The 27,757-nt window shown below is 40.6% G+C and overlaps 1 protein-coding gene across 3 annotated transcripts in view; it reads left to right on the forward strand.

Annotated features, from left to right (window-relative positions):
- CDC73 (cell division cycle 73) overlaps nucleotides 1-26,884 on the forward strand; it is a 182,637-nt gene extending 155,753 nt beyond the window's left edge. The window contains exons 14-18 of one of the 3 annotated variants that reach the window (XR_004001500.1): nucleotides 2,143-2,304; nucleotides 4,186-4,286; nucleotides 15,836-15,977; nucleotides 23,294-23,411; nucleotides 25,453-26,884. Coding sequence is in view for 2 of the 3 variants with exons in the window: in XM_030571549.1 (XP_030427409.1) it covers nucleotides 2,143-2,304; nucleotides 4,186-4,286; nucleotides 15,836-15,977; nucleotides 25,453-25,501 (454 nt within the window). In the remaining variant the exon portion in view is untranslated. Of the gene's footprint in view, nucleotides 1-2,142; nucleotides 2,305-4,185; nucleotides 4,287-15,835; nucleotides 15,978-23,293; nucleotides 24,885-25,452 lie in introns of those variants that run through there. The other 2 variants (XM_030571549.1, XM_030571550.1) reach the window with 2 other exon arrangements.
- Nucleotides 26,885-27,757: the final 873 nt, after the last annotated feature.

Genomic DNA, 27,757 nt, shown 5'->3' on the forward strand with positions numbered 1-27,757 from the left:
CGAGGATTGCAATGACTACTGGGTTTCTTTAGTTATACTGTCATTGGTCATGGAAGGCCACAACCTGCCAGCAAGCACTGAATTAAAAGTAGTGGAAGGAAAGAAATTCTATCTGATTTGAATTTGATCTTTATGGTGTTGGTATTTATTCCAGTGAAATGGTCGGTATTTAGGTAGGTTAGAACCCTTCGTGCTACAGTATGTATTGATAGGTGAGCATAATGGCTTCATGGTTTGAATTCACAATATATATTTACAAGATAGTGTTACATCAAAGGTCTATGTTACTATTGTCTAAGATTTGTATAATCCGTTTTCTGTCTGTGTATAATAGCTCAAAAGTAGAGGATTCAATCATTAATGCAATAGATTGTCAAAGGAATTTTGGATAAATGCCTTAGTCTTCAAGAGTTTTGGAAGCGTAAATTCACATCTTTCATAGAATGCTGGGAAATGAGGTTGAGTCTCCTACTGTCTGGTACAGCATGGGAGACAACCCTTTCCCCCGAAACCTTAACCCTCACGCAAGGGGAGGATGGTAGAATCCCAAAGACTGTCTGGGACCAGTACTGGATCAGGGGCAGATCAGAGTTCTTAAACAGGGGGAAATGATTAAGGATGTAGAGATGACCTGCATTGAATAAGTTATTGCTGGATATTTCCCATATGAGTTACGTTAATAAAGTTGTGGCCTAATTAAACCACATTGCTTGCATCGTATCTGTGTTCTTGCATGTCTGGGACAAAGATCTGAAACTTTTTTTTAATGACATAAACTATCTAAATACGTAAATCTATAAATATGTAGTGCAAAAGCTCCATATATTAATACTTTGATTTTTTTTGCTACTGGAAATACTTAAATCACCTATGTTCTGAGAAAATTAGTGTAAAATTAGAGATTTAGTTAATGATCAAGCTTTCTTAGCATGCCCTTCTGCAGTGGTTTGAGCATTGACCTGCTAAACCCAGGGTTGTGAATTCAATCCTTGAGGGGGCCGTTTGGGGATCTGGTACAAAAATCTGTTGGGGATTGGTCCTCCTTTGAGCAGGGAGTTGGACTCGATGACCTCCTGAGGTCCCTTCCAACCCTGATGTCATCACTGTAAAGGGAAGGGAACAGCCCTCCTGTGTACAATACTATAAAATCCCTCCTGGCCAGAGACACCAAAATCCTTTTACCTGTAAAGGGTTAAGAAGCTCAAGTAACCTGGCTGACACCTGACCCAAAGGACCAGTAAGGGGACAAGAGACTTTCAAAACTTGGTGGGGGGAAGGCTTTTGTTTGTGTGCTCTTTGTTTTGGGGTTGTTCGCTCTTGGGACTAAGGGGGACCAGACATCAATCCATGCTCTCCAAATCTTTCTGAACCAGTCTCTCATATTTCAAACTTGTAAGTAACAGCCAGGCAAGGCATGTTAGTCTTATCTTTGTTTTCTCAACTTGTAAATGTTCCTTTTTGCTAAGAGGATTTACCTCTGTTGCTGTAACTTTGAACCAAAGGCTAGAGGGGATTCCTCTGGGCTCTATGAATCTGATTACCCTGTAAAGTTATTTTCCATCCTGATTGTACAGAGATGATTTTTACCTTTCTTTCTTTAATTAAAAGCCTTCTTTTTAAGAACCTGATTGATTGTTCCTTGTTTTAAGATCCAAGGGAGTTGGATCTGCACTCACCAGGAAGTGGTGTGTGGGGGAGGAGGACGGGGAATGGTTAATTTCTCCTTGTTTTAAGATCCAGGGGTTTGGATCTGAGTTCACCAGGAACTTGGTGGAGAAGTCTCTCAAGGCTACTAGGAGGGAGATAGACAGAGTTTCCAAATCTTAAAGGATTTGGGTGGTGGCAGTAAAACCAGATCTAAGCTGGTAATTAAGCTTAGAGGTTCTCATGCAGACCTCTACATCTGTACCCTAGAGTTCAGCGTGGGGAAGGAACCTTGACACCTGATATTCTACAGTTCTGTACAGAGGCATTTCAGAGACAAAGCATAGAGTTAAAGAATAGTTTTTAACCCTGTTAAACTTCTACTGTGATCTTGTCAGATTACTTGCATTATCAGAAGAGGTTATGGTTTACTTACTTCTCTTGTTGACTATAGCAAACAAATAACATGGGTCTGCTAAATGCCTCTTTGTTCCCTAGGTTTGTGCCATCAGATGAAAAGAAAAAACAGGGCTGTCAGCGAGAAAATGAAACTTTAATACAGAGAAGGAAGGACCAGATGCAGCCTGGGGGCACAACAGTCAGCGTTACTGTACCTTATCGAGTGGTAGACCAGCCTCTGAAACTTATGCCACAAGATTGGTAAAGCAGAGCTGCTATTCTGAATTATTTCTTTACACATTTAGTTCTTTTTTTCAGAACAAGAACACAGATCTTGAAATAAGCTACTAAAATAACTCCAAGCTAATTGGTGCATAAAACATTAACAAATATGTGTGGAAATGGCTGGATAGCAATTACAGCAATTATATAGCAACTTGTTCCTTTCAGGTTGTGTTTTTTAAAGGAGACTTTTTTTAAAGAACAAACTGTAATCTTTCAATGATACAAACAATATTCCTGCCTTATCCCATGGTTTTTTTTGTTCAAAACCCTCCAGGAGTATGCAAGTAACACTTAAATTGTTCAGGATTAGAGCTACTATATTACTTCATTCACTCAAACATGTTGCTTCTCTGAAAGAAAAATCCTTGTCTAAAGCCAATCTTTCTGAATTTTATTTGGAAGGGAAAATGTTGGGGCCTTATATTTCTGACTGTAAATTTAAAAAAAAGAAGCTGGAAATAAATTGCATCAGCTTTAAGCTAACGTGCATAATGGTCAGAGACACTGACATACACTTCAAGATGGAGCTCTGTGAAGGGGGAGATGCAGTCACGGGGCATCTTTTTGCAAATGTGTCATAGGTTTGTTTGTTTAACCAGCAGGCCCATTTGTGAGGGCCTGTAAAAAGATGAACAGTATATGTCAGAACTTTTACACTCCAGGAGGGTTTGTAAAAAGACAACCCATTAATATTGACTAATCAAATAACCAGTATTCTTTCTTTATCCTCCCAGTTTAAGAATACTTAAGGCATGTACAAGACCTAGTAGTCTGTAACATTCAAAGCAGGATGTTAAAAGGAAATAAGATCTAATTCTCCAGATAATTAGGCATTCTCTGTGTTGGGAGCAGCAGGCAAACAGAAAACAATAATAGCTGCCGAGGTACCAAAAGGCAGTTTGCATCTTCAGTAGACTGTAAACATTTCTGACAAAGGTAAACCTATCTTTGTGATTGATTTCCCAGAGTGGAATCAGTGATAGGGAATTAATGTTAGTTTTATTGTTTCAACAACTTCGTAACAGCTAATGTGAGAAATGTTTTTAAGTGTATAGCTGTGTGTTTTTATCATTTCAGAGACCTGATTATTTTTCTTCATTGGGGTTTTGAAATCCTTACAATAATGTAAATTTAGGAATTAGATTATGGGATTATTTATTTGTAATGTGGTAGTGCTTAGAAACCTCAGCCCTATTGCTGTACAAATGTATAGCAGAGACAATGCCTGTCTCAAAGAACTTGCTATTTGTGAATTTTATCTTCTGTATTAACAGTGAATAGATTTTTCTTAGACTACAGGTGGTAGTTATGTATATTTATAAAAAGTACACTTTGAAAATGTAGGTTAAATTGTTGCAGCTGTCTATCCTGTTGCAATGAACTTTTTGTATTAAAAGTTTAAAGTATGTGCATTTTTAAATTTCTACATCCCATTTAGTTTACAGTACAATTCATAGGGGATTATCTTTTAAATTCCAAAGCATTTAAAAAAAAATCCTAAACAGTAATCTCAAGAAATGAACAGCATTTATTTTCTGATAAATACAAAGTTTGAAACTGAGCTATATACAACAAAAATCAGACATAAGTCCAGAAATATTACATGCAAAAATAGTGTTAATGCTGAAGAGACATATACGTGGAAAAAGCAGCTGTATTGGAAGCACGGCAGTCATTAATGTGCTATAATGGTGAAATTATAAAGAGAAAATGCTAATGTACGATGCTGTCCTCACAGTAGTATTGACAACAACCTATGTCATACGAATAATAGAGATTTTTTTTCCTTTTAGGGATTTACAGTGGCTAAAAGCTCAAGTCCTTTAATGTGTGTGTCTCCTTCTCTTTCAATTGTAGGGATCGTGTAGTTGCAGTGTTTGTGCAGGGTCCTGCTTGGCAGTTCAAAGGCTGGCCATGGCTATTGCCTGATGGATCGCCTGTTGATATTTTTGCAAAAAGTAAGCTTCTACTTACAGATAAATGCTCTTACATGTTTTTATCATCAATGCATACTCACCAATAGTCCAGGTTTGGCTGGGACCGTTATCGGATTTGGTTGTGGTATGGAGCTAGTGTCTTGGCACTGTTGGCAAGTATGATTCTTGCTCTCTACAGCTCCCTCTCCTCCAGGAAATGAACTAGCACCTTGGCTTCTTCCACACACCTTCAAGAAAACAAGTTTTTCAGCGAGGTAGATTTCTTGAAGATGAGGGGGCTGTTGCTACAGAGCAGTTGGCTTCTGTTTGACTTCTGGGAGACCCTTTAATGCCTCAAACAGCTCTGATTTCCCTTTACCCCCAGAAACACTGATAATATATGTTAACTAAGTCTGAGCTCTGAATCTTCCTTGAGAAGGTGGTCTGCTGTTACAGAACTGCTCCTCCTCTATCCTTCAGCCAGGCAGGGACCATCAGATAACTTCTCTCTTCATTTACTCCAAGACAGCCCAACAACTATATCCCTCCACCCCAACCCAGCAACTCCCAGAAATCTTGCTGCTTCATGAAGTTCACAGTACTCACCAGTTGTTTCTGAACTAGCAAGTGCACAAGTTTGCATTTTCTCCGTTCTCACAAACACCCTAAAATGTAGAGTATTACAGGGTTGCAATCAGCTCCCCTCTCTCTTGTCATGAATGGGTTACATCAGTTTGTATTTTGCTATGCATGGCATATGTATAAAATAAGATGTCTTCCTAAAACTTTAAGCTCTGACGTAGGTAAAGCTACTTCTCAGGTACAAGCTAGATGAAAGGCAGTTAGTGTGCTGATATTTGATAATGACATGCAGGCCCTGGATTTAGATTCCTGTGCAGCCAGGAATTTGCCTAGTGTGCCTTGAGGCCAGTGCTGTTTGCTTAGATGGGCAAGCACAAACTGATGCTTACTCTTCTGACTGCAACATGTGGAGCGACATCTAAGGAAACTCCAGGCCTTTACCGCTTCTGAACTGTACTCCCATTTCATGTGCTGCTGTTGCAAGTGGATTGATTTAAATCTCCAGTGGAAAAACCTCAATTTAAATCAGTTTTAATTAGCTTTTTCATTTGTACTTCACTGCTTTTCTACAAAAAGGTGCATTCTCATTGGCTGATATAATTGTTAAAACATATTGATTTACAACTAAAAACAGCCTTTACACTAAATTTGGTACATCATCTTGGTACCTATGAGGGAACACTATAACTGTATACTTGAATTTAAGCAATTGGATAGTCTAATATTTTCAGATGCTTATTAGCTGTATGTTTTTAGCATGTTAGCAATAATACATTGATTATTTATGGGATAATTAACTTTTTGCTCATAACACTGCTCTACAGCCAAAATGCTTCTGAAATAAATATAGTCAAACTTTACTAATTCTGGGTCACTGAAAACGAAAATGATGCTTAAAATTGTTGATTGGCTCTAGTTTTCAAGATATGCTACTGGGTCAGTATATACGACCCTTGACTTGGGAATGGCGGAGGATAAGTGAGTTATAAAGGGAAGGGATCTCAATTTAAACCAGAAATGACTAAAATACATCTTTGACTGGATCTGTGAATAAATCTGACTGGGTTTGGACAGTACTTGCTTTTTAGGCAAAACAATGAATGATGCAATCTGAAGCTGGTATTGCGTCATACATGATATGAATTGCATCATGTTATTCCTAGAAGTCATGGATGATGCAATCATAACGAAGCTTACATCACTCTGCTGAACAAATTGCCCTATATCAGCTCTAGAAATCATACAGTGTCGTGCTGTCTTATTTGTCAGTGTTTGATTTTGCAAAGGGACACATTTCTGTTTAGCCAAAGTGAGCAGAGATGCCTCCTACTTGTGTGAACAGTGCAGATAACTTCTGCTGTGTTTGTGGTGAAGTGACTTTTGCATCACAAAAGTGCAGTATAACCACTATGGTTAAGAGAGCCTATCACCTTTCTTTTGGCTACAAAATTGGAGATCAGGACAAGAGGTGGGCCCCACACATATGCTGCAACACTTGTGCAACAAATCTTGGCCAGTGGTTGAACAGGAAAAGGAAATCTATGCCTTTTGCAGTGCCAATGATTTGGAGAGAGCCAACAGATCATCCCAGCAATTGTTACTTCTGCATGGTGCCTCCAGTTGGGAAAGGTGTGTCAAAGAAGAAAAAGTGGACTGTGCATTATCCAAACATTCCATCAGCTATATGCCCAGTACCCCACGGAGAAGGACTGCCGGTTCCTGATGCACCAGAATCATTCTTACTTGAATCAGATGAGGAAGAGGATGAAACTTCTGGTCCTGAACCATCAATGTCACAGGACCCACATTTTCTCCCATCCTCCTCCTCTGAACCACACCTCATAACACAAGGTGAACTGAATGACCTTGTCAGGGATTTGGAACTACCCAAGAGTAAGGCAGAGCTGTTGGGCTCCAGACTACAGCAGTGGAATCTCCTGGCAGGTGATGTTAGGGTTTCCATGTTCCGTGACCGTCAAAAGGATCTTGTCCCATTCTTCTTCATGGAAGGTGATCTTGTAGCCTGCAACAACATCGATGGTGTGATGGCAGCCCTCAACATCATTCACGATCCAAATGAGTGGAAACTGTTCATTGATTCATCGAAGACGAGTCTTAAAGCTGTTTTGCTGCATAATGGCAATGTTTAGCCATCAATTCCAGTTGGTCATGCAGTCCATATGAAGGAAACCTATGACAACATGAAACAACTTTTGAGGTGCATAAGCTATGACAAACATCAGTGGCAGCTTTGTGGCGATTTGAAGGTTGTTGCTCTCTTGCTTGGTCTGCAGACTGGATACACCAAGTACTGCTGTTTTCTCTGCGGATGGGATAGTCATGCAAGAGATTCCCACTACATCAAGAAAGATTGGCCACTCCAACAGTCATTGGAGCCTGGGAGGAAAAGTGTTCAGCATCCACCACTTGTTGAATCAAGGAAGATTTTGTTACCACCCTTACACATCAAGCTGGGTCTGATGAAGAACTTTGTCAAGGCCATTGACAAAACACAAGCAGCTTTCAAGTACCTCCGTGGAAAATTTCCAAGGTTAAGTGAAACTAAGATAAAGGAAGGTGTCTTTGTTGGTCCTCAGATTCGTGAACTTCTTCGAGATGATGCATTTGACCATACACTGCGTGGCAAGGAAAAGACGGCATGGAAAGCCTACCAGTTAGTGGCAATAAATTTTCTCGGAAACAACAAGGCAGACAACTACAGGTTGTTGGTGGAAAACCTCCTCCAGGCATACAAAAGCGTTGGTTGCAATATGTCACTAAAGATACATTTTTTGCACTCTCATCTAGATTTTTTTCCACCAAACTGCGGAGCAGTGAGCGATGAGCACGGCTAGCGATTTCACCATTGCAACAATGGAGAAACGCTGTGAAGGCAAATGGAGCCCATCAATGCTTGCAGACTATTGCTGGACAGTGACAAGAGATGCTCTATTTAATGAATACAAGAGACAAGCCAAGAAGCACCGAGTAGACACTGAATAGGACTAAATTATGTACATAATAGTGTTTTGCCTTTTGTTTCATAATAAATTTTATTTATATAACCCTTTTGCTGATTTTTAAAGGGTTACATAAACAGGACAGGTGAAATATTATCATGTAAAGCAACCATAAACACATGAAAAGACCTAGGTTTACAATTTATGATTAAAACTCTACTATCTACACAATATACATAGACATAAAATGTAAAAACTTAAATATCTTAAAAACAGTAGCCAATCAGTCGTTTTAATTGTCATATTTGAATTCAGCACATCAAAATAAATAATAAATAGCACATTTTATCTCTGAAGCAGACAACTTCTCAAAAATTGTAGACCAGTGTAATTTGTGTCAAGTTGCATTAGAATGGTAGCTGGAATTTAATTAAACGCACAAAACAGCATGCCGTATATACTTGTTAATAAGCTGAATGTTTTTGGTAAAAAAAATGACACATCAAAAAGTGGGCATCAGCTTATAAACAGGTATACACCAAAATTTGTTGATTTTAAACTCTATGGAATCAACGAATTGAATATCTAATACATTATTGTTTTGTTTACCTGGAGCGTTCACAGGCACGGAGCCCCTCAGCTCCCTGTGGCCACGGTTTGCCATTCCCAGCTAATGGGAGCTGCAGGAAATGGCGCCATTTCCCGCAGCTCCCATTGGCTGGGAACAGCAAACTATGGACACTGGGAGCTTAGGGGCTCCGTGCCTGTGAACGCTCCAGGTAAACAAAACGTCCAGGCCCACCAGAGTCTTACCCTAACGGGCCAGGAGCAAACGTTTGCCCACCCCAACGATCTTGGGGGGTTGGCTTATAAATGAACGGGCTAATGAACGAGTATATATGGTATCTATTTTTTATTTAAATGTTTTAAGAGATTATAAGTTTAGGCCTTAAGGTACTTTGTATTTAATTCATATTTTAAACAGGTTTATTTTTAAAAAGAAAAGCTTACTATAATTTAAACAAAAATCAAAAAATCATTGATTTATATCTACCCGGCGGTGTTGCTACAGCCTTCAGGTTGAGAATCCTCTTCCTCTTCACCCCCAAACACACACACACTCTTGCCCTGTGTTTTCTGAGCTATAGTTACAAATCCCTAGGTCCTGCTACCACTGCCCTAGTCGAGGCAAGAAGAGAGTGATGAGTTTGTGGAAGAGAAATGAGGGAGAGGATGCTAGTTGCGAAAAAGAAGCAAGACTGAGGGAGAGGAATGAGAGCTGAGAACATGGAAAAGGGCACTCAGTATGGAGAAAAGAAGGCCTGAAAGTGAGAAAAGGGACAAGTTAACAGTAGGCACTGAAAATGAAAGAGGAAAAGGGATAACACAGTAAGCTATGCTAGAAAAATGTCCCTACCCTTAAGAGTTTAGTCTGAAGGCACAAACGAAGAAGGGGTTGTGAGAGTTACAACATATAGTATGTCGTCTGTCTAAGGGACATACATGTATTCAAGTTGAAAGGGGAATGTGATTACTTCTCCCTGGCTCATAAAAGTACTTCTGAAAAACAAACTTTTTTTTAAGCTTAGAAATGCACCAGATTGTGTCACATGCTAGATATTTCAAAAATATTTTCCTAAAAAAGAAGTATCTCTAGATCTTCCTACAAGAGCTTTATTCCATCTTCCAAACAAACTATTTAGTATTTTCTGGGCTATTCAAAAGAGCAAGTGCTGGCTGGTACTACCTGCCACTCTGGCTCCATTTATCATTTTGCCCCTATACAATCTCTTTAAAAGCCTAACTAAATATGATCAGCAGCTTCTGCACCAGTCCATTATCAAACCTGTAATCTGCCAGCATTTATAGAAGCTAAAAGCTTTCAGAGGCAATCTGGCCCATTTCCAGAATGATGATTAACAGAGATTTAAAGCTTGTTACTGTAGATTAAAATTTTGGAAAATAAGAAGTTGATTGCTGTAAAATCTAAGCAAATAGATCTAAATGCATCTAGTAAATCATGGATTAGACTCTACCCGGATCACATCAAACTAGTTTTGCTGTCTCAGTCACTTGATGCTGGTTAAAATCGAGCTTAAAATATTACTCTTCTTATCCATTATTTTCTTTTCAATCTACAGCTTTTGGCCCTTCTTGTGAAACTGTTTTGACTGTATTTTTGAACTGACACGCATATAAAAATAACAGTTTTCTTACTTGTATACTCTTTACATCCATAAATGGGCATATCAAATGAAAAGTTGAATATTTTGCCATTTTAATCTACATAAATATTTTATTTAAATGCCATTTTAAAGGTCTTCCTGCTATAGCATGTTAATGTGCTTCTGTTGAATCTGAAGGCCAGTTTTTTAGTTAGTTGACTTTTGTTCAGTTATCTTTAACCTAAACTCAGAGGTTCTGTTTAACATTCAGAGATTTTCTTTGTAAATGTATAGTCTTGGTATGCAGTTATCTATTCTTTATCTGCTTATTGTGAAAGACTTGGCATCATTTGATATGAAAAAACTAGCTTTATTCATTCTTAGCCTTCATTCAGAAGGTTTGAAGTTGACTTGACAGTCTAGTACATAAGGTGATTTATTTATTGAGGCAACTTCTTAATTGTCTAATATAAAGAAATGAGAACTTTTTGTACAAAAAAGGCAAACTGAGGTCCTTATTTTGTGCATATGTTAGTGTTGTAAGTTTACATTTTTCATGCACGTAGGTACATCTTGCTATAGAATGACCCATGGATATAGGAGGGCAATGACAATGACTAGCCCAGTCTGGTTAAAGATTTGGGTGGGAAGGAAAGATGAAGGGCTGGTGTACTGAACAAGAAAATTGCAAGTGAAGATCTGGCTAGAGTTATATAAAATAATTACATAGAAAAGTCTGGTCAGATGTTCCTTTTTCTTCTCCTATACTACAAAAATGAAAATCAACTCAGAAGGCTGTAAGCTTAATAAAATAGACTGAAATAAGCTTCAATGCACATAATTAGTTTGTGGAACTACCTACTGCAGGATATTAAGGCAAGTATTGTAGCCTAGGCATTTGAGATTGAAGATTTGAACCGAGTAGCATTACAGTTAAACCTTGTAATTTTATCCTGGACCTAAGTACCAGAGGGATAGCTGTGTTAGTCTGTATCCACAAAAACAATGATGAGTCCGGTGGCATCTTATAGACTAACAGATTTATTTGGGCATAAGTTTTCATGGGTAAAAAACCCATTTCTTCAGATGCAGGCAGAAAAGACAGCTGGGTTTGTTACAGGGATTGGTTCCTAGGTTAGTGTTTCTGTGGTATGGTGTGTAGTTGCTGTTGTGGGGCTGTCTGTAAGCAAGGATTGGCCTGCCTCCCAAGGCCTGTGATAGCAAATCATTGATGATGCACTGGAGAGGTTTTAGCTGGGGGCTGTGTGTGATGACCAGTGGTGTTCTGTTGTTTTCCTTGTTGGGCCTGTTCTATAGCAGGTGACTTCTGAGTACTTCTCTCGCTCTGTCAGTCTGTTTCCACACTTCCCCAGGTGGGTATTGTAGTTTTAAGAATGTTTTATAGAGATCTTGTAGGTGTTTGTCTCTGAGGGATTAGAGCAAATGCGGTTGTATCTTAGCCCTTGGCTGTAGACAGTGGATCATGTGATGTGTCCTGGATGGAAGTTGGAGGCATGTAGGTAAGTATAGCAGTCAGTAGGTTTCTGGTAGAGGGTGGTGTTTATGTGACCATCACTTATTTGTACTGTAGCGTTCAGGAAGTGGATCTCTTGTGTGGACTGGTGCAGGCCGAGGTTGATGTTGGTGTGGAAATTGTTGAAATCCAGGTGAAATTCTTCAAGGGCCTCCTTCCCATGGGTCCATATGATGATGTCGTCATCAATGTAGCATAAGTAGAGGGGACAAGAGCTGAGGAAACGTTGTTTTAAGTCAGCCATAAAAATGTTGGCATACTGTGGGGCCATGTGGGTATCCATAGCAGTGCCGCTGATATGAAGGTATAAGTTGTCCCCAAATCTGAAATGTTGTGGGTGAGGATAAAGTAACGAAACTCAGCCAGCCAGGTGTGCTGTGGCCTCATCAGGGGGCTTGGAGTGCTGGTAGCCTATGGTCTGAGGAGAGAGTCCAAATAGCCAGATAATCCTGCTGTAAGAGTGTCAATGCCGGAGATGATGGGGCATCCAGGATTTCCAGGTTTATGGCTCTTGGGTAGCAGATAGAATATCCCTGGTCACAGTTCTAGGGGTATAGATTTGTTCCCATGCTGTAGCAAGGAGTTTCTTGAGCAGATGGTGTAGTTTCTTTTGGTACTCCTCAGTGAGATTGGAGGATAGTGGTCTGTAGAATGTGACAACTACACACCACACGACAGAAACATTGAGAGGAACCAATCCCTGTAACGCACTCCGTTGCCTTCTCTGTGCCCATATCTACTCTAGCGACACCATCATAGGACCCAGCTGCATCAGCCACAACATCAGGGGCTAATCCACCTACACATCTACCAATGTGATATATATGCCGTCATGTGCCAGCCATGTCCCTCTGCCATGTACATTTTCCAGACCGGATAGTCTCTACGTAAAAGGATAAATGGACCCAAATCAGACATCAGGAATGGGAACACACCTGGACATTCAATAACAGATTTAAAAGTAGCCATCCTTCAACAAAAAAAACTTCAAAAACAGACTTCAAAGAGAAACTGAAGAGCTACAATTCATTTGCAAACTTAACACCATTAATTTGGGCTTCAATAGGGACTGGGAGTGGCTGGCTCACTACAAAAACAATTTTCCCTCTCTTGGTATTAACACCTCCTCATCAATTATTGGGAGTGGACCACATCGACCCTGACTGAATTGGCCTTATCAACACTGGTTCCCCGCTTGTAAGGTAACTCCCTTCTCTTCATGTGCCAGTATATATTTATGCCTGTATCTGTAATTTTCACCCCATGCATCTGATGAAGTGGTTTTTTTTACCTACAAAAGCTCATGCTCAAATAAATGTTAGTCTTTAAAGTGTCACCATACTCCTCATTATCCTGGACTTAGGTTATCAGTTCTCATGTCTGAGAAATCTCCCTCTCTGTTCCACATTACACAGTTAAATGTATGGTGGGAGGCACGGGATGATGCTTTTTTATAGAGTCCAACATTCTGTACTGTTGACAACAGAGTAGTATACTAAATGGACCGCTGATCCAGTGTAGCATACGAAGTTCATATGGTCTCAGCTCCTTCTGAATCACCACCTTTTTATTTTAGTAGAAATTTCAAATAAGAAAACAAATGCTGTTGTAAAAGCCTCTTGAAAAAACAACAAATGTGAACTGGAAGCACACTGTGGTTCTAAACTGTTAGGCCATGGCTACACTGGCGCTTTACAGCGCTGCAACTTTCTCGCTCAGGGGTGTGAAAAAAACACCCCCTTGAGCGCTGCAAGATACAGCGCTGTAAAGCGTCAGTGTAAACAGTGCCGGAGCGCAGCTCCCAGCGCTGCAAGCTAAACCCCATGAGGATGTGGAATACAGCTGGTGCTGCGACTACACTCACACTTCAAACCGCTGCTGTGGCAGCGCTCCCGCAGCAGCACTTCGAAGTTTTGAGTGTAGCCGTACCCTTAGTTTTGACTTTTTCTATTTGTTGACTATAGTTATACTATATCTAAGTGACAGTGTTACTTAGTTGCTGCCATATCAAAGTAAGCAAGGAGTTTATGAAAACCATGTGTCTATCTATTCACTCACCTAACCCCCAGTTAAATTCATTCCCTACTGGGTTGGAATGCCGCATTTGTTGAACATCAAAGCAAAGTTTCAGACCATTTAGGACAGGAAATGCATCAGAATACCTTATCAAGTTGAAGTTGTAGGGGTAATTTTAAATATTAAAGACTGGATGTAATATCTAAATTGGAATTTGGCCGAGAGAGAGGTAAATTCCCTACTGTTGCAAAATAATACCATGGAATGGATATATATTCTCCATCCCGTGGTATTATTTTGCAATAGAGTGTGTGTGTGCGTGTGCGCGCGTGTGGTCAGTTCTTAGTGTTGTTTAATCCCCAAGAGACAGCACTTCTAATAGCACAGTGTCTCTTAATGTCATGTTGGTGCATTAGCCAAGTACCAACTCAGAGGTAAGTGTCAGCTACTGAATCATTAAAAACACTTCCTGCAGCACCTTAGGATTACCTTGAAGTTCTATCATAATACTGATTGGGACTGACCTAAAATAATTTGAGATCTGATGATATTACAGCATAAGGTACCATTTATACAAATGAATATGTAAACAGTGAACATTATCTTGCTATGGAGCTCAAGGTATATTTAGCATTATGAAAGTAAACTTGGCTTGGTGGGAAGCAGCCTCATCAGTTTTAACTCATTTCTTTTGCAGATGTAGTGTGTGTATCGGAATTGAGACTCATGAATGCATTATTGAAAATCACTAGAGCAGCATGCTCAGTTCACGAGGAGCCAAGAGCCATCCACAGGAGTACTGATATTGAGCAGGGTAGCACTATTCAGATCAGTGGCTACCCACAACCACAGTAGTGTGAGAGCAGTACTCTTCTTTGACAGGATGGGGCAGCAGCTATAGTCCAGAATAAAAGCTCTGGTGGTCACTACTTGTGCATCAATGTTTCAAAGTGTTGCAATGAGTCCAAGAGTCTCAGCTCTGATAAACGCTGCATTATGTCCTCAGTAGACACCAGTAATAAGTGAAGCAAGCCTGGAGAGAAGGCAACAGCCTGGAGTGGGAGGCGGAATCCTACTGTATATTTGTGTAGTATTTGAAGTTAAAAACTCAACCTCAGATGTACATACTAAAACAGAGCAGTTGTAATAAGGGGAGTAAAAGGAGGAGGATTCTGCTTCTGGGAGGAAAATGATGTTTTCTGAACCCCACATTGTGAACACAGAACATAACAAGAATCCTGCTACTGGATCTGGTATAATTGTGATCTGCATTCTTGTTGTAAGTAATTCTAGCAGGCTACTGAATAAAGCAATGCTGTGTTTTCCTTTCTTTAAATTATTTTATTGACCTCTATAGTGTTCCGAAAATTAATGCTTTTGCACTGAGTCAAAATAATAACTTTCATGTAGGCTAATAGATTTGCTGTGCAGAGGACTGTTTATGCACAAAAAGTTAAATTTATGCAAACTAAATGTCCCCCTAGTCGTTCACTTTCAAGCAACTCAGGTTGCTGCATAGACAGCCCTTAAATGATTAAGATGGCTTCAAAAGGTTTAAATTTACTGATTTTCATCTTGAGACAACTCAGAAATGGCTAAATAGAATGTCAGCTCCCCACCCCCACCCCACCGAAAATTGCATTTGACTTGAATTCAGCTCAACAAGCTATTTTTCCAAGAATCTCTGTGCATTAAAAATAGAGACTGCCACTTCACCCATAATCATAGCATTGCTGCTATGATATATGCTGGGATGGCCAACCTGTGGCTCTGGAGCCACATGCGGCTCTTCAGAAGTTAATATGCGGCTCGTTGTATAAGCACCAACTCCAGGGCTGGAGCTACAGGTGCCAACTTTCCAGTGTGCCAGAGGATGTTCGCTGCTCAACCCATGGCTCTGCCACGGGGCCTGCCCCCACTCTACTCCTTCCCGCCCCCTCCCTGAGCCTGCCGTGCCCTTGCTCCTTCCCCTCCCCCCCCAGAGCCTCCTGCATGCCATGAAACTGCTGAACAGGAGGTGCATGGAGGGAAGGGGGAAGCACTGATCAGCAGGGCTGCCGGTGGGTGGGAGGAACTGGGAGAAGGGGAGAGCTGATGGGGGTGCTGCTGACTTATTACTGTGGCTCTTTGGGAATGTACATTGGTAAATTCTGGCTCCTTCTCAGGCTCAGGTTGGCCACCCCTGATGTATACTGAGAGAGTTGGGTCATGGGTCCAATATGTAGACATGGATGTGTGCCCTTAATTACATTTTCTAGTGTGCGTTAACTGTGAAGAATTTTTTGTCCAATTAGGATGATTGTAATCTAACTATTGCTCCCTCGTGTCCTGTAGTTAAAGCTTTCCATCTCAAGTATGATGAAGTGCGTCTAGATCCAAATGTACAGAAATGGGATGTAACAGTATTAGAATTAAGCTATCACAAACGGCACTTGGACAGACCAGTATTCCTACGTTTCTGGGAAACTTTGGACAGGTAAATATGCTGAAAACTTTTACTATGAGTTTTTTGTGGGGAGGGAGAATAAGGTGTCAAGGAAATTGTATATCTTAGAAAGATCCAAGCAATAGCTTGGAGACAAAATATTGCTTGCTATTCATGATTATGACACTGCAAAGCCACCTTAAATTTCCAAAAAAATACAGATAGACCTAGGGGGAATAACCAGTCTTCTTGGAATGAAAAGTGTCAGTTTAATTCAAAAAAGTGTGACGGTAAAACTGCTGCTAAACCATCTACTAATACTAAGTCCATACCTACAGTTTTTTTCATAATGTAGAGAAGGAGCCTGAGGAACAAGTGTTATGAACCATTTCCCATGTAGCAGTTCAATAAACGTGAAGAAAACAGATGAGGCTATTGTATGAATGTGTAAATTTAGTTTGATTTTGATACTGTGATTATTTAACAGCAAAATATATAAACAATTAAAGCTGAGATTTTCAAAACTGCCTAAGGTACCTAAATCCCATTGAAGTTAGAATTCCTTCAGGCTTCTCTGACAATCCCAGTGAAATCACTCATTTCCAAACTTTGTTGTTGTTTTATCTCCCCATCAACATCTTCCACAAATAACTGCACAAATGTTTCTAAAGCCTTCCCAGAGATCACTGATCAAAATGAACTTTAGATTCCTTTTATTATAGTCTTATAATTTCAGATGTAATTTCATGTCTTCAGTAAGGCATTTGGCACAGTCTCAGATGACATTCTCATAAGCAAATTACAGAAATGTCATCCAGATGAAATTACTATAAGGTGCATACAAAACTATTTGAAAGACTGTACTCAGAGTAGTTCTTCTTCAAGTGATTGCTCATGTGCATTCCACAATAGGTATGCACGCTCACCACGTGCACTGGTGCCGGAAGTTTTTCCTCTAGCAGTACCCACAGGGGAGCTCCCCTAGTGACCCCCGGAGTGGCAGCACCATGGCATGGTATAAAGGGCACGGTGTGCGGAGAGTGGACAAGATGATACAACTTAGGGAAGGGAGCAGAAGGAGGCTCCACCGATTTGGAAGGCAGGAGATGCACTGTCCTAGGGATGGGGGGTTCCATGACCACGGCTCTCAAGAGAAGGCGGTTGGTGGTGGTGGTTGGAGACTCCCTCCTCAGGGGGACTGAGTCATTTATCTGCTGCCCGACCATGAAAACTAAGAAGTCTGCTGCTCACCAGGAGCTAGGTTTCACGATGTGACAGAGACTGCCAAGACTCATCAAACCCTCGGATCACTACCCCTTCTTGTTTCTCCACGTGGGCACCGATGATACTGCCAAGAATGACTTTGAGCAGATCACTGCAGACTACGTGGCTCTAGGAAGAAGGATAAAAGATTCTGAGGCACAAATGGTGTTCTTGTCCATCCTCCATCTGCAGGGAAAAGGCCTGGGTAGAGACCGCTGAATTGTAGAAGTCAACGAATGGTTACGCAGGTGGTGTTGGAGAGAAGGCTTTGGATTCTTTGGCCATGGGATGGTGTTCCAAGAAGGAGGAGTGCTAGGCAGAGACAGGCTCTACCTAACGAAGAGAGGGAAGAACGTCTTCGCAAGCAGGCTAACCTAGTGAGGAAGGCTTTAAACTAGGTTCACTAGGGGAAGGAGACCAAAGCCCTGAGGTAAGTGGGGAAACGGGATACCAGGAGGAAGAACGAGCAGGAGAGTGTAAGAGGGAGGACTCTTGTCTCAAACTGAGAAAGCGGGACAATCAGCGAGTTATCTTAAGTGCCTGTACACAAATGCAAGAAGCCTGGGAAACAAGCAGGGAGAATTGGAAGTCCTGGCACAGTCAAGGAACTATGATGTGATTGGAATAACAAAGACTTGGTGGGATACTGTCATGGGTGGATATAAACTATCAGGAAGGACAGGGAGGGCAGAAAAGGTGGGAGAGTTGCATTGTATGTAAGAGAGGAGTATGACTGCTGAAAGCTCCAGTATGAAACTGCAGAAAAACCCGAGTGTCTCTGGATTAAGTGTGAGCAACAAGGGTGATGTCGTGGTGGGAGTCTGCTATAGACCACCAGACCAGGGGGATGAGGTGGACGAGGCTTTCTTCTAGCAACAAACAGAAGTCAGTAGATCGCAGGCCGTGGTTCTCATGGGAGACTTTTTAATCACTCTGATATCTGCTGGGAGAGCAATACAGTGGTGCACAGACAATCCAGGAAGTTTTTGGAAAGTGTAGGGGACAATTTCCTGGTTCAAGTGCTAGAGGAATCAACTGGGGCAGAGCTCTTCTTGACCTGCTGCTCATAAACCAGGAAGAATTAGTAGGGGAAGCAGAAGTGGATGGGAACCTGGGAGGCAGTGACCATGAGATGGTCGAGTTCAGGATCCTGACAGAAGGAAGAAAGGAAAGCAGCAGAATATGGACCCCGTACTTCAGAAAAGCAGACTTTGACTCCCTCAGGGAACTGATAGCAGGATCCCCTGGAGAATAACATGAGGGGGAAAGGAGTCCAGGAGAGCTGGCTGTATTTTAAAGAATCCTTACTGAGATTACAGGAAAAAAAACATCCCAATGTGTAGAAAGAATAGTAAATATGGCAGGCGACCAGCTTGGCTTAACAGTGAAATCCTTGCTGATCTTAAACACACAAAAAAAAAGACTACAAGAAGTGGAAGATTGGACAGATGACCGGGGAGGAGTATAAAGATATTGCTCAGGCATGTAGGAGTGAAATCAGGAAGGCCAAATCGCACTTGGAGTTGCAGCTAGCAAGAGGTGTTAAGAGTAACAAGAAGGGTTTCTTCAGGTATGTTAGCAACAAGAAGAAAGTCAAGGAAAGTGTGGGCCGCTTACTGAATGAGAGAGGCAACCTAGTGAGAGACGATGTGGAAAAAGCTAATGTATTTAATGCTTTTTTTGCCTCTGTCTTCACAAACAAGGTCAGCTCTGAGACTGCTGCACTGGGCAGCACAGTATGGGCAGAAGGTGACCAGCCCTCTGTGGAGAAAGAAGTGGTTCCGGACTATTTAGAAAAACTGGACAAGCACAAGTCCATGGGGCCGGATGCACTGCATCCAAGGGTGCTAAAGGAGTTGGTGGATGTGATGCAGAGCCATTGGCCATTATCTTTGAAAATTCATGGTGATCTGGGGAGGTCCTGGATGATTGGAAAAAGGCTAATGTAGTGCCCATCTTTAAAAAGGGAAGGAGGAGGATCTGGGGAACTACAGGCCAGTCAGCCTCACCTCAGTCTCTGGAAAAAGCATGGAGCAGGTCCTCAAGGAATCAATTCTGAAGCACTTAGAGGAGAGGAAACTGATCAGGAACAGTCAGCATGGATTCACCAAGGACAGGTCATGCCTGACTAACCTAATTGCCTTCTCTGAGGAGATAACTGGGTCTGTGGATGAGGGAAAAGCAGTGGATGTGTTATTCCTTGACTTTGGCAACGCTTTTGATACCATCTCTCACAGTATTCTTGTCGGCAAGTTAAAGAAGTATGGGCTGGATGAATGGACTACAAGGTAGATAGAAACCTGGCTAGACCGTCGGGCTCAACAGATAGTGATCAGTGGCTCCATGTCTAGCTGGAAGCCAGTATCAAGTGGAGTGCTGCAAGGGTCAGTCCTGGGGCCAGTTTTGTTCAATCTTCATTAATGATCTGGAGGGAAGGAATAGGATATACGGAGGAACCTAGACAAATTAGAGGATTGGGCCAAAAGAAACCTGATGAGGTTCAACAAGGACAAGTGCAGAGTCCTGCACTTAGAATGGAAGAATCTCCTTCACTGTTACAGACTAGGGACTGAATGACTAGGAAGCAGTTCTGCAGAAAAGAACCTAGGGGTTACAGTGGACAACAAGCTGGATATGAGTCTACAGTGTGCCCTTGTTGCCAAGAAGGCTAATGGCATTTTGGGCTGTATAAGTAGGGGCGTTGCCAGGAGATCATTCCCCTCTGTTCAACAATGGGAGGCCTCATCTGGAGTACTGTGTCCAGTTTTGGGCCCCACACTACAAGAAGGATGTGGAAAAATTGGAAAGAGTCCAGGGGAGGGCAACAAAAATGCATAGGAGGCTGGGTACATGACTTATGAGGAGAGGCTGAAGGAACTGGGATTGTTTAGTCTGCAGAATAGAAGACTGAGGGGAGATTTGATAGCTGCTTTCAACTACCTGAAAGGAGGTTCCAAAGAGGATGGAGCTAGGCTGTTCTCAGTGGTAGCAGATAACAGAACGAGTAATGGTCTCAAGTTGCTGTGGGGGAGGTTTAGGTTGGATATTAGGAAAAACTTTTTCACTGGGAGGGTTGTGAAGCACTGGAATGGGTTACCTAGGGAGGTGGTGGAATCTCTTTCCTTATAGGTTTTTAAGGTCAGGCTTGACAAAGCCCTGTCTGGGATGATTTAGTTAGAGATGTGTCCTGCTTTGAGCAGGGGGTTGGACTAGATGACCTCCTGAGGTCCCTTCCAACCCTGATATTCTATGATTTTATACCCTCAGTTCCTCCTTGCCGCCAGTGAAGGTGCTTTGGAACTGCTGTGCTCCAGATCTCTGCTGTAGCTTTCCCTGTTTGGACTGTTGTTTAGTTGGCAAAATGGTAAAGGTTCTCTTGGTGGGCCACCGATTGCGGCATCTCACCGTTGGCTGCCCCACTCTAGCTTATACTGGATTACCTCCCTCATCTCAAAGCCCAAGGCCTAACACCCTCATCTGTCAAAGTGCATCTGGTAGCCATATTGGCCTTCCACCTGCCAGTCCAGGGCCACACAGTATTTTCTCACGCCATGACCAGTTGATTCCTTAAGGGCTTGGATTGCCTCTTTCCTTACATTAGGCCCCCGGTCCCACAGTGGGATCTGAACTTGGTTCTGGCCAGGCTGACAGGGCCTCCATTTGAGCCGCTTGCCACATGCTCCTGGCTCGTGGAAAGTAGCCTTTCTTGTGGCAATCACATCTGCTAGCCCTGACCTCTGAACTCCTGTAGATGGTATTTCATAAAGATAAGGTCTAGCTCTGCCCACACCCTTCTTTCCTTCCCAAGGTGGTCTCCACTTATCATATGAGCTCTGTCCCAAGCCCCATGCATCTAGTGAGGAGCGCCATCTCCACGTGCTAGATGTGAGACAGTCTCTGGCTTTTTACCTGGAACAAATAAAACAGTTCAAGAAGTCTTCACAGCTGTGCATCGCCACAGCCGAATTCATGAAGGATCGGCCGATCTGCACTCAGCGGCTCTCCAGCTGGATCACTTCATGTACCCACATTTGTTACAACCTGGCGGGAGTTCCCCTGCCACCGATTGTGAGAGTGCACTCGACAAGGGCGCAAGCCTTGTGGGCCGCCTTTCTAGCTCACGTCCCTATTCAGGACATTTGTAGGACTGCTATATGGTCATTGGTCCACATGTTCACCTTGTATTATGCAATCGTCTCCCAGACCAGGGAGGATGCCGGGTTCGGCAGGACAGTGCTCCATCTCAAATGTCTGTGAACTCCTACCCACCTCCAATAGGTATAGCTTGGAATCATCTATTTTGGAATGCACATGAGCGATCACTTGAACAAGAAAAGACAGTTCTTCGAGTGATTGCTCATGTGTATTCTATGCGTGCTCCTTCCACCCTCAGTCCCTTCTTGCCGCAGGTGAAGGTGCTTTGGAACAGCTCTACTCCAGCTTTGCTGTAGCTCGTCCCCCAAACCGCTTGTTCTTTCAGTATATGGTACCAACAGTTGTAGCTTGGATCATGTACTGTAGAATACACATAAGCAATCACTCAAAGAAGAAAAGTCAGTTTCTTTTTCTGTAACTGGTGTGTTTTGAGATGTTGTTCATGTCCATTCCACATCCCACCCTCCTTCCCCACTGTTGGAGTTGTCTGGCAAGAAGGAACTGAGAGTGGGAGGAGCGCACAGCACCCCTTATACTGCGCCATGATGGCACCATTCCAGGGGTCGCTGGGGCACTCCCCTACAGGTACTGCTAGGGGAAAAAATCCAGCACCGGTGCACATGGTGAGCACGCACACCTACTGTGGAATAGACATGAGCAACACATCTCAAAGAACACCAGTTACAGAAAAGATAACTGTCTGTTATCAATGGTGTGCTGTCAAACTGATGGGATGTATCTCGTGGAGTCCCACGGGGGGTCTGTCCTGGGTCTAGTACTGTTTGGTATTGTCATTAATGACTTAATGGTGGAAAGGAGTATGCCTACATAATTTGTGGATGATGTCAAGGAGGGAGGGATTGCTAGCACTTCAGAGGGCAGGAGTAGAATTCAGAGCTACTGTGGCAAATTGAAGAATTGGTCTTTGAAATCAACAGTAAAGATGAGAGCAAAGTACTGTTCTTAGGAAGAAAAAAAATCAAATGCACAATTACAAAATGGAGAATGAGTGGCTAGGCGGTAATATTGATTAAAAGAATTTGGGGGTTAGTGGATCACAAATATAATATAAATCAACATGATGCAATTGCAAAAAAGACTATCATCCTGAGATGCGTTAACAGGGATGTTGTACGGAAGACATGGAAGTGCCACTCTACTTGGCACTAGTGGGGCCCCAGCTGGAGCACTGTATCAAGTTTTAGGCACCACACTGTACAAAAGATGTCGAGACACTGGAGAGAGTCCAGAGGAGAGCAACAGAAATGAAAGTCTTAGAAAATCTGACTTATGAGGAAATATTAAACTAACAAAAACTGGGCATATTTAGTCTTCAGGAAAAAAAAAAAAGACGGGGTGTGGGTGGGGACTTGACAAGTTTTCAAATACGTTAAGGGCTGTTATAAAGAGGATGGTGTTCAATTGTCCACTGAAGGTAGGACAAGTAATTGGCTTAATCTGCAGCAAGGGAGACTTAGGTTAGATATTAGGAAAACTCTCTAACTATAAGGATAATAAAGCTCTGGAATAGGCTTGCAAGGGAAGCTGTGTAATCTGTCATTGGAGGTTAAGAACAGTTTAGACAAACACCTATCAGTGGAATGGTCTAGGTTTACTTGATCCTGCCTCAGAGGAGGGAACTGGACTAGATGACCTCTCCAGGTCCCTTCCAGCCCTCCATTTCTGTGGTCTATAAACCAAGCCAATGTTCTCCGAGAGGAAACATTTGACTGTCCTCTTTTCAGGCATAAGGAACACAGCATTGTACACAACTTTCATGACTCATGAAGAATCTTTTTTTGGATCTTTTAACATTTGTTAATATTCTAAGAATTAGGTTTTAAAATAATTTTACTTTTCTCCCTACTGTGCAGCGTTGTTCCTTGAATAAACACTTTCTATAACTACCAGAAAGTGCTGTTAATGCTGTTTTTTTGTTAACATTGCAGGTACATGGTAAAGCACAAATCCCACTTGAGATTCTGAATCCTCTGGCTGCCATTCATTTTGTGGAGTGTGATTGAGAAATATGAAAGATGCTCCAGTCTGGAGACTAAGGCTCTCACTGTATGCATTTGTCAGAACTTTACAAATGAAGAAAGGGTCACAGTTTAATCTTTTATAAGATCTTGTTTGGATGCTTCGTGTTATGGCAGGTTAATACCTGCTGTTATTACAAGCAAAAGTGTTTTGCTTAAAACTATTTTTTTAATAATGTTAGCCTTCTAGCCTGCAAATCAAATTGTATATTTTGATAGCAGCAGTTTCTTCCCCATTTTGTTAAGTTAGGAAAATTTTTAAACAGTATGCATTTTTGTTCCTCATTAGAAAATAGGTTGATCTTCACTGAAAGTTACAGTGTGTGTGTGTGTGTGTATATATATATATAGAGAGAGAGAGAGAGAGATGTTATAAGGCGCTCAAAATGACTTTGCTTCTGAGTTTAGCTCTGGTGTCCTTTGCTTTATTGTTTCACTTACTGAAAATATTTTGTTGTGAATGGTATTATGTTTTAGTCTATAGGACTTGCAAAACTAAGCAAAGTGACAATTGTTTTGGATAAATCAAAATGTCAACCTGTATATGTACTGTATATTCTGTTTTGTTGAAAACGGGATGATGAAAAATCAAGAACCACTTCTTTGGGCTTATAATATTCCAGTTTAACAAATCTTTAAACTTTATTACAAATACATTCAAGTAATGTTAACACAGAATGTCCATCCTCCACACAGATCCTTTAATTTAAAATTTCAAGTGTGTATGTGTACACTACTACTTGTCAAATACTTTATATATGAGAGTCCAAACATTGTATAGACTAAATAATGAATAGAACGAGGGAGAGTTTGCTTTTCTTAAGTCACCACATGGAATTAATACTTTTAATGCCAGTATATTAGATAACCTCTTATGTTTTTCCCTTATGACAAAAGTAGCCCAAACCTTGTCTCCAGGAGTTGCCATTTTCTAATCTGAGCAGCTAATGCAGCCTTCCAGCAGTACTGTACTTGTACTCAAAATAAACCTACTCCAGTTACCAAAGAACACATTTGCTTGATCTAGATTATGAGCATCACTAAGGCAAGAAAACACTGGTATTTGTATGAGTTTATGGTAACTACTTACTTTATGACATGATTTAATATAGTATACCAGTTGATATAACAGAATGATTAAATACTATAACATACTTTTCTGGGGTAGAAAATGTGCTTATATTTCTGCTCTTAAATTCTGAACCATGTTTCTTATGCTTTGCATTTGAGGTTTAACAAAAGTAAACTATTCTACATATTCATTTTCTTTTGCTTTTATTTCACATTTTATCTTCATTTTTTAATATAACTTGAAGCATAGCTCCTACATAAGTTTTAGAACCATACTGGCATACCAGGACTCTGAGGTCCCAGTGGTTGTGGTGGTACTTAACATTTTCATCTCAACTGTTCTAAGACTACAATTTTTACATTTAAAACTAGGAAAAATAAAAACCTCCCAATTCAATTTTTTTCATAGCAATTAAAATCCACATCAGTAGCACTAAGAGTGGAGTTTTGAATGGATATCACAAAATCACTGGGAAGAGCAAAAACTTCAAGACTGTAAAATAATTAAATAAAATCCTTTTTAGAAAGTTCCTTCAACTGGTTTAAGAGGTTTGGTCAGATCCAGGGCACTGACTCTCCCACTAATTCTGTTTCACAGAATTAACCAGAATTTTCCTTTCTTTGTATCTCTTAACCTTGAGATAAAACTAGGGAACAATTGTCATTAGCACAGCACTTTTACTGTGAAGAAATGATCAATACAATTTGGGGTTTCATACTGCTGAAGTTCTGGGGCATCTAATATTTCTGTTTCTGCTGCTCAGAAATGGGCAATTTTGTAGAGTTAGTCAGTACTATGTATGTGGGCAACGTACTTAGTTTTTAAAAGACTACTATAATGGGCAGCTGCAACTTTTCCCCTGAGGTTTTGGTATGCACATGTACTGCTCACATGCATTATAATTTACAGATTATACTGTGTTGTTTTTTTAAATATGCAAAGTCCAGTTGACATTATCTCTTCTCCATCCTCTGTTTGTTGTGTTATGTGTTCAAAGCACATGGTGCTACAGCTCATCAGTCAGTCTCAGACCCTGCAATGCTTAGGCTCAATGTGGCACACTGGACGACAGCCTGATTCTGATTTCGCTTACACTGGTGTACATCCATTGGAGGCAGTGGAGTGATGCAGGTGTGAAACTGTCAGGAGAGCAGAATGTGTGAAATCTGTTGGTTGAACTGTACCATTTTCTGTGGATTCAAAGCCAGACTTTTAATCTTTTGGAATTTTCTATTTGCAATATAATATGTGATTACGATCTAAAACTTATTTATGAAGGAAATGGCACTTTTCGGTCTCTTCATTTGTGAAGGTAGTGAGGTCTCTATCTAAGTCATTGCGCAGTTAGTTCCCATTAACTTCAGTGGGAGCTGGATAAGGTCCTCACAGAATAGCTCTCCTGTGGTCTTTCTATATATACATTTATACACACATTATGAAACTACTTGGACTTAAAGTTTAACCATTCAGCATCATTTTACAACAGATCAGATGTTTGAGATCACTTTTTATGCTTAATTTATCTACAAATTAATGAATTGTAAGGAAAACTGGTACCAATAACTGGAGAAGCTGTACTATCTGCCATTTGTTTAATTAAGTGAGCTGCATTCCTATTGGTGAGCAGTTTTAAGAGCTTGCAGTGCTGAGACGTGTATAATTTGTGTAAACTGTATTGAAAATTAAAATGTATAAGTGAGAATGTGAACTATTTTACTGACTGTCGTTTTACATAAAAGTTAAATGACACAAGCAGTACCTAGGGTTCAAATATCAAATTGACTGTTTCCTCTCTATTCTAGTACTGTTTTAATAATCAAAACTGCTTTGAAATATCTAAACAATAACACCTCTACTATCATTGTTTAAAAAGTATTAAGACAAGATGGAAACTGGCTTACAGTGTGATATTCAGGGTTTCATACTGCCAGGGTTTAAAAAAATTACAGCAATATTATAGCTGCCAATAGGGACCTTTTGAAATACCGATTTATATTAAAAATATTATTGCTTATAATTTATACAAAGAGTTGTCTGTAAACTACTTGAGCTTTCTGAATGCTGCACTGAACAAAGTGGCAGAAGCAGATTTCTTAAGTAAATACAGAGGTAATTTCTTTTTAAATAGACTTGTATACCTGAAGAAATAACGGATCAGCACCTTCAACTGAATAGGCTTAACTACTATATAGTTATTGGCAGTGAATTTTTTTTCTATCAAGATAATTCTACAAGGTTATGCTAAAAGCCAGTGCTTGAGCTACATGATTTATAGAACTATTCTACAATACTGTAAACTTATTATTTTTTAATACAGATAAGGAGTAATATGTGGGAAGTGTACTATGTATAAAGTTCATAAAGGAGCTGAAGCTATGATCAAGGATAATGTGATATTTGATGTCAGATAAATGTTTATCTGAACAGCATATTTGTTTTTGGCTTTCATTCTGTGTTCAATCAGTGTGTAAAATATTAGTTCTCTTCAATGACTTTCAAAAATAAGTTTTATTATTTTAACTTTTCATTCTCATACCCATTGAAATATGCACTTCGTTGCTAATACTTGCTAACACTATACAAAAATAAGCTGGTCAAAATTAATGGATTAGATGGTGGGTTTAAAATTTAATGTTGTGAGGTTGTGCTCATTTTAATTCAAAAGCCATAACTAATGCCAAGTACTTTATTAAACCAATGTGTTCATAAAAAATTAAAAATCTCTGACTGAAGAAATTGTTGGCCTAACAGGTTAAAGTTCACCTGGAATGCTAAAAGAAATCTGTGGAAAAATATGCCATATAGATTGGATTCTGTGAATATCAAATTGTAGCTCTCTGAATTATGTAGCACCTGTTTTTTAAGGTGCTATGGTCCTGTTAGTTTCACTTGTCTGGACGGATACATGCTTCATTACAAATTGTAAGTACACATTTATCTTTTTGGTTTGCTGTGCAGTCTTTTTCTTTACCAGAAGACCTTTAACATTGTATGTAAATCCTGAGGTAATAAAGAGTGGAAGGAAATAATTTAAAATGTGAAGAAGTTGAAATGAAGCTCCTTCCTTTTGGCAGTATAAGCATGCTGTGGTGAGTCCAACAATCCTCTGCTTGGTGCCAATGAGTACAGCGCAGGGGTAGGCAACCTATGGCACGCGTGCTGAAGGCAGCACGCGAGCTTATTTTCAGTGGCACTCACACTGCCCAGGTCCTGGCCACCGGTCCAGGGGGCTCTGCATTTTAATTTAATTTTAAATGAAGCTTCTTAAACATTTTAAAAACCTTATTTACTTTACATACAAC

Source organism: Gopherus evgoodei, chromosome 8 (assembly GCF_007399415.2).
Source record: "Gopherus evgoodei ecotype Sinaloan lineage chromosome 8, rGopEvg1_v1.p, whole genome shotgun sequence".
Lineage (NCBI taxonomy): Eukaryota > Metazoa > Chordata > Testudines > Testudinidae > Gopherus > Gopherus evgoodei.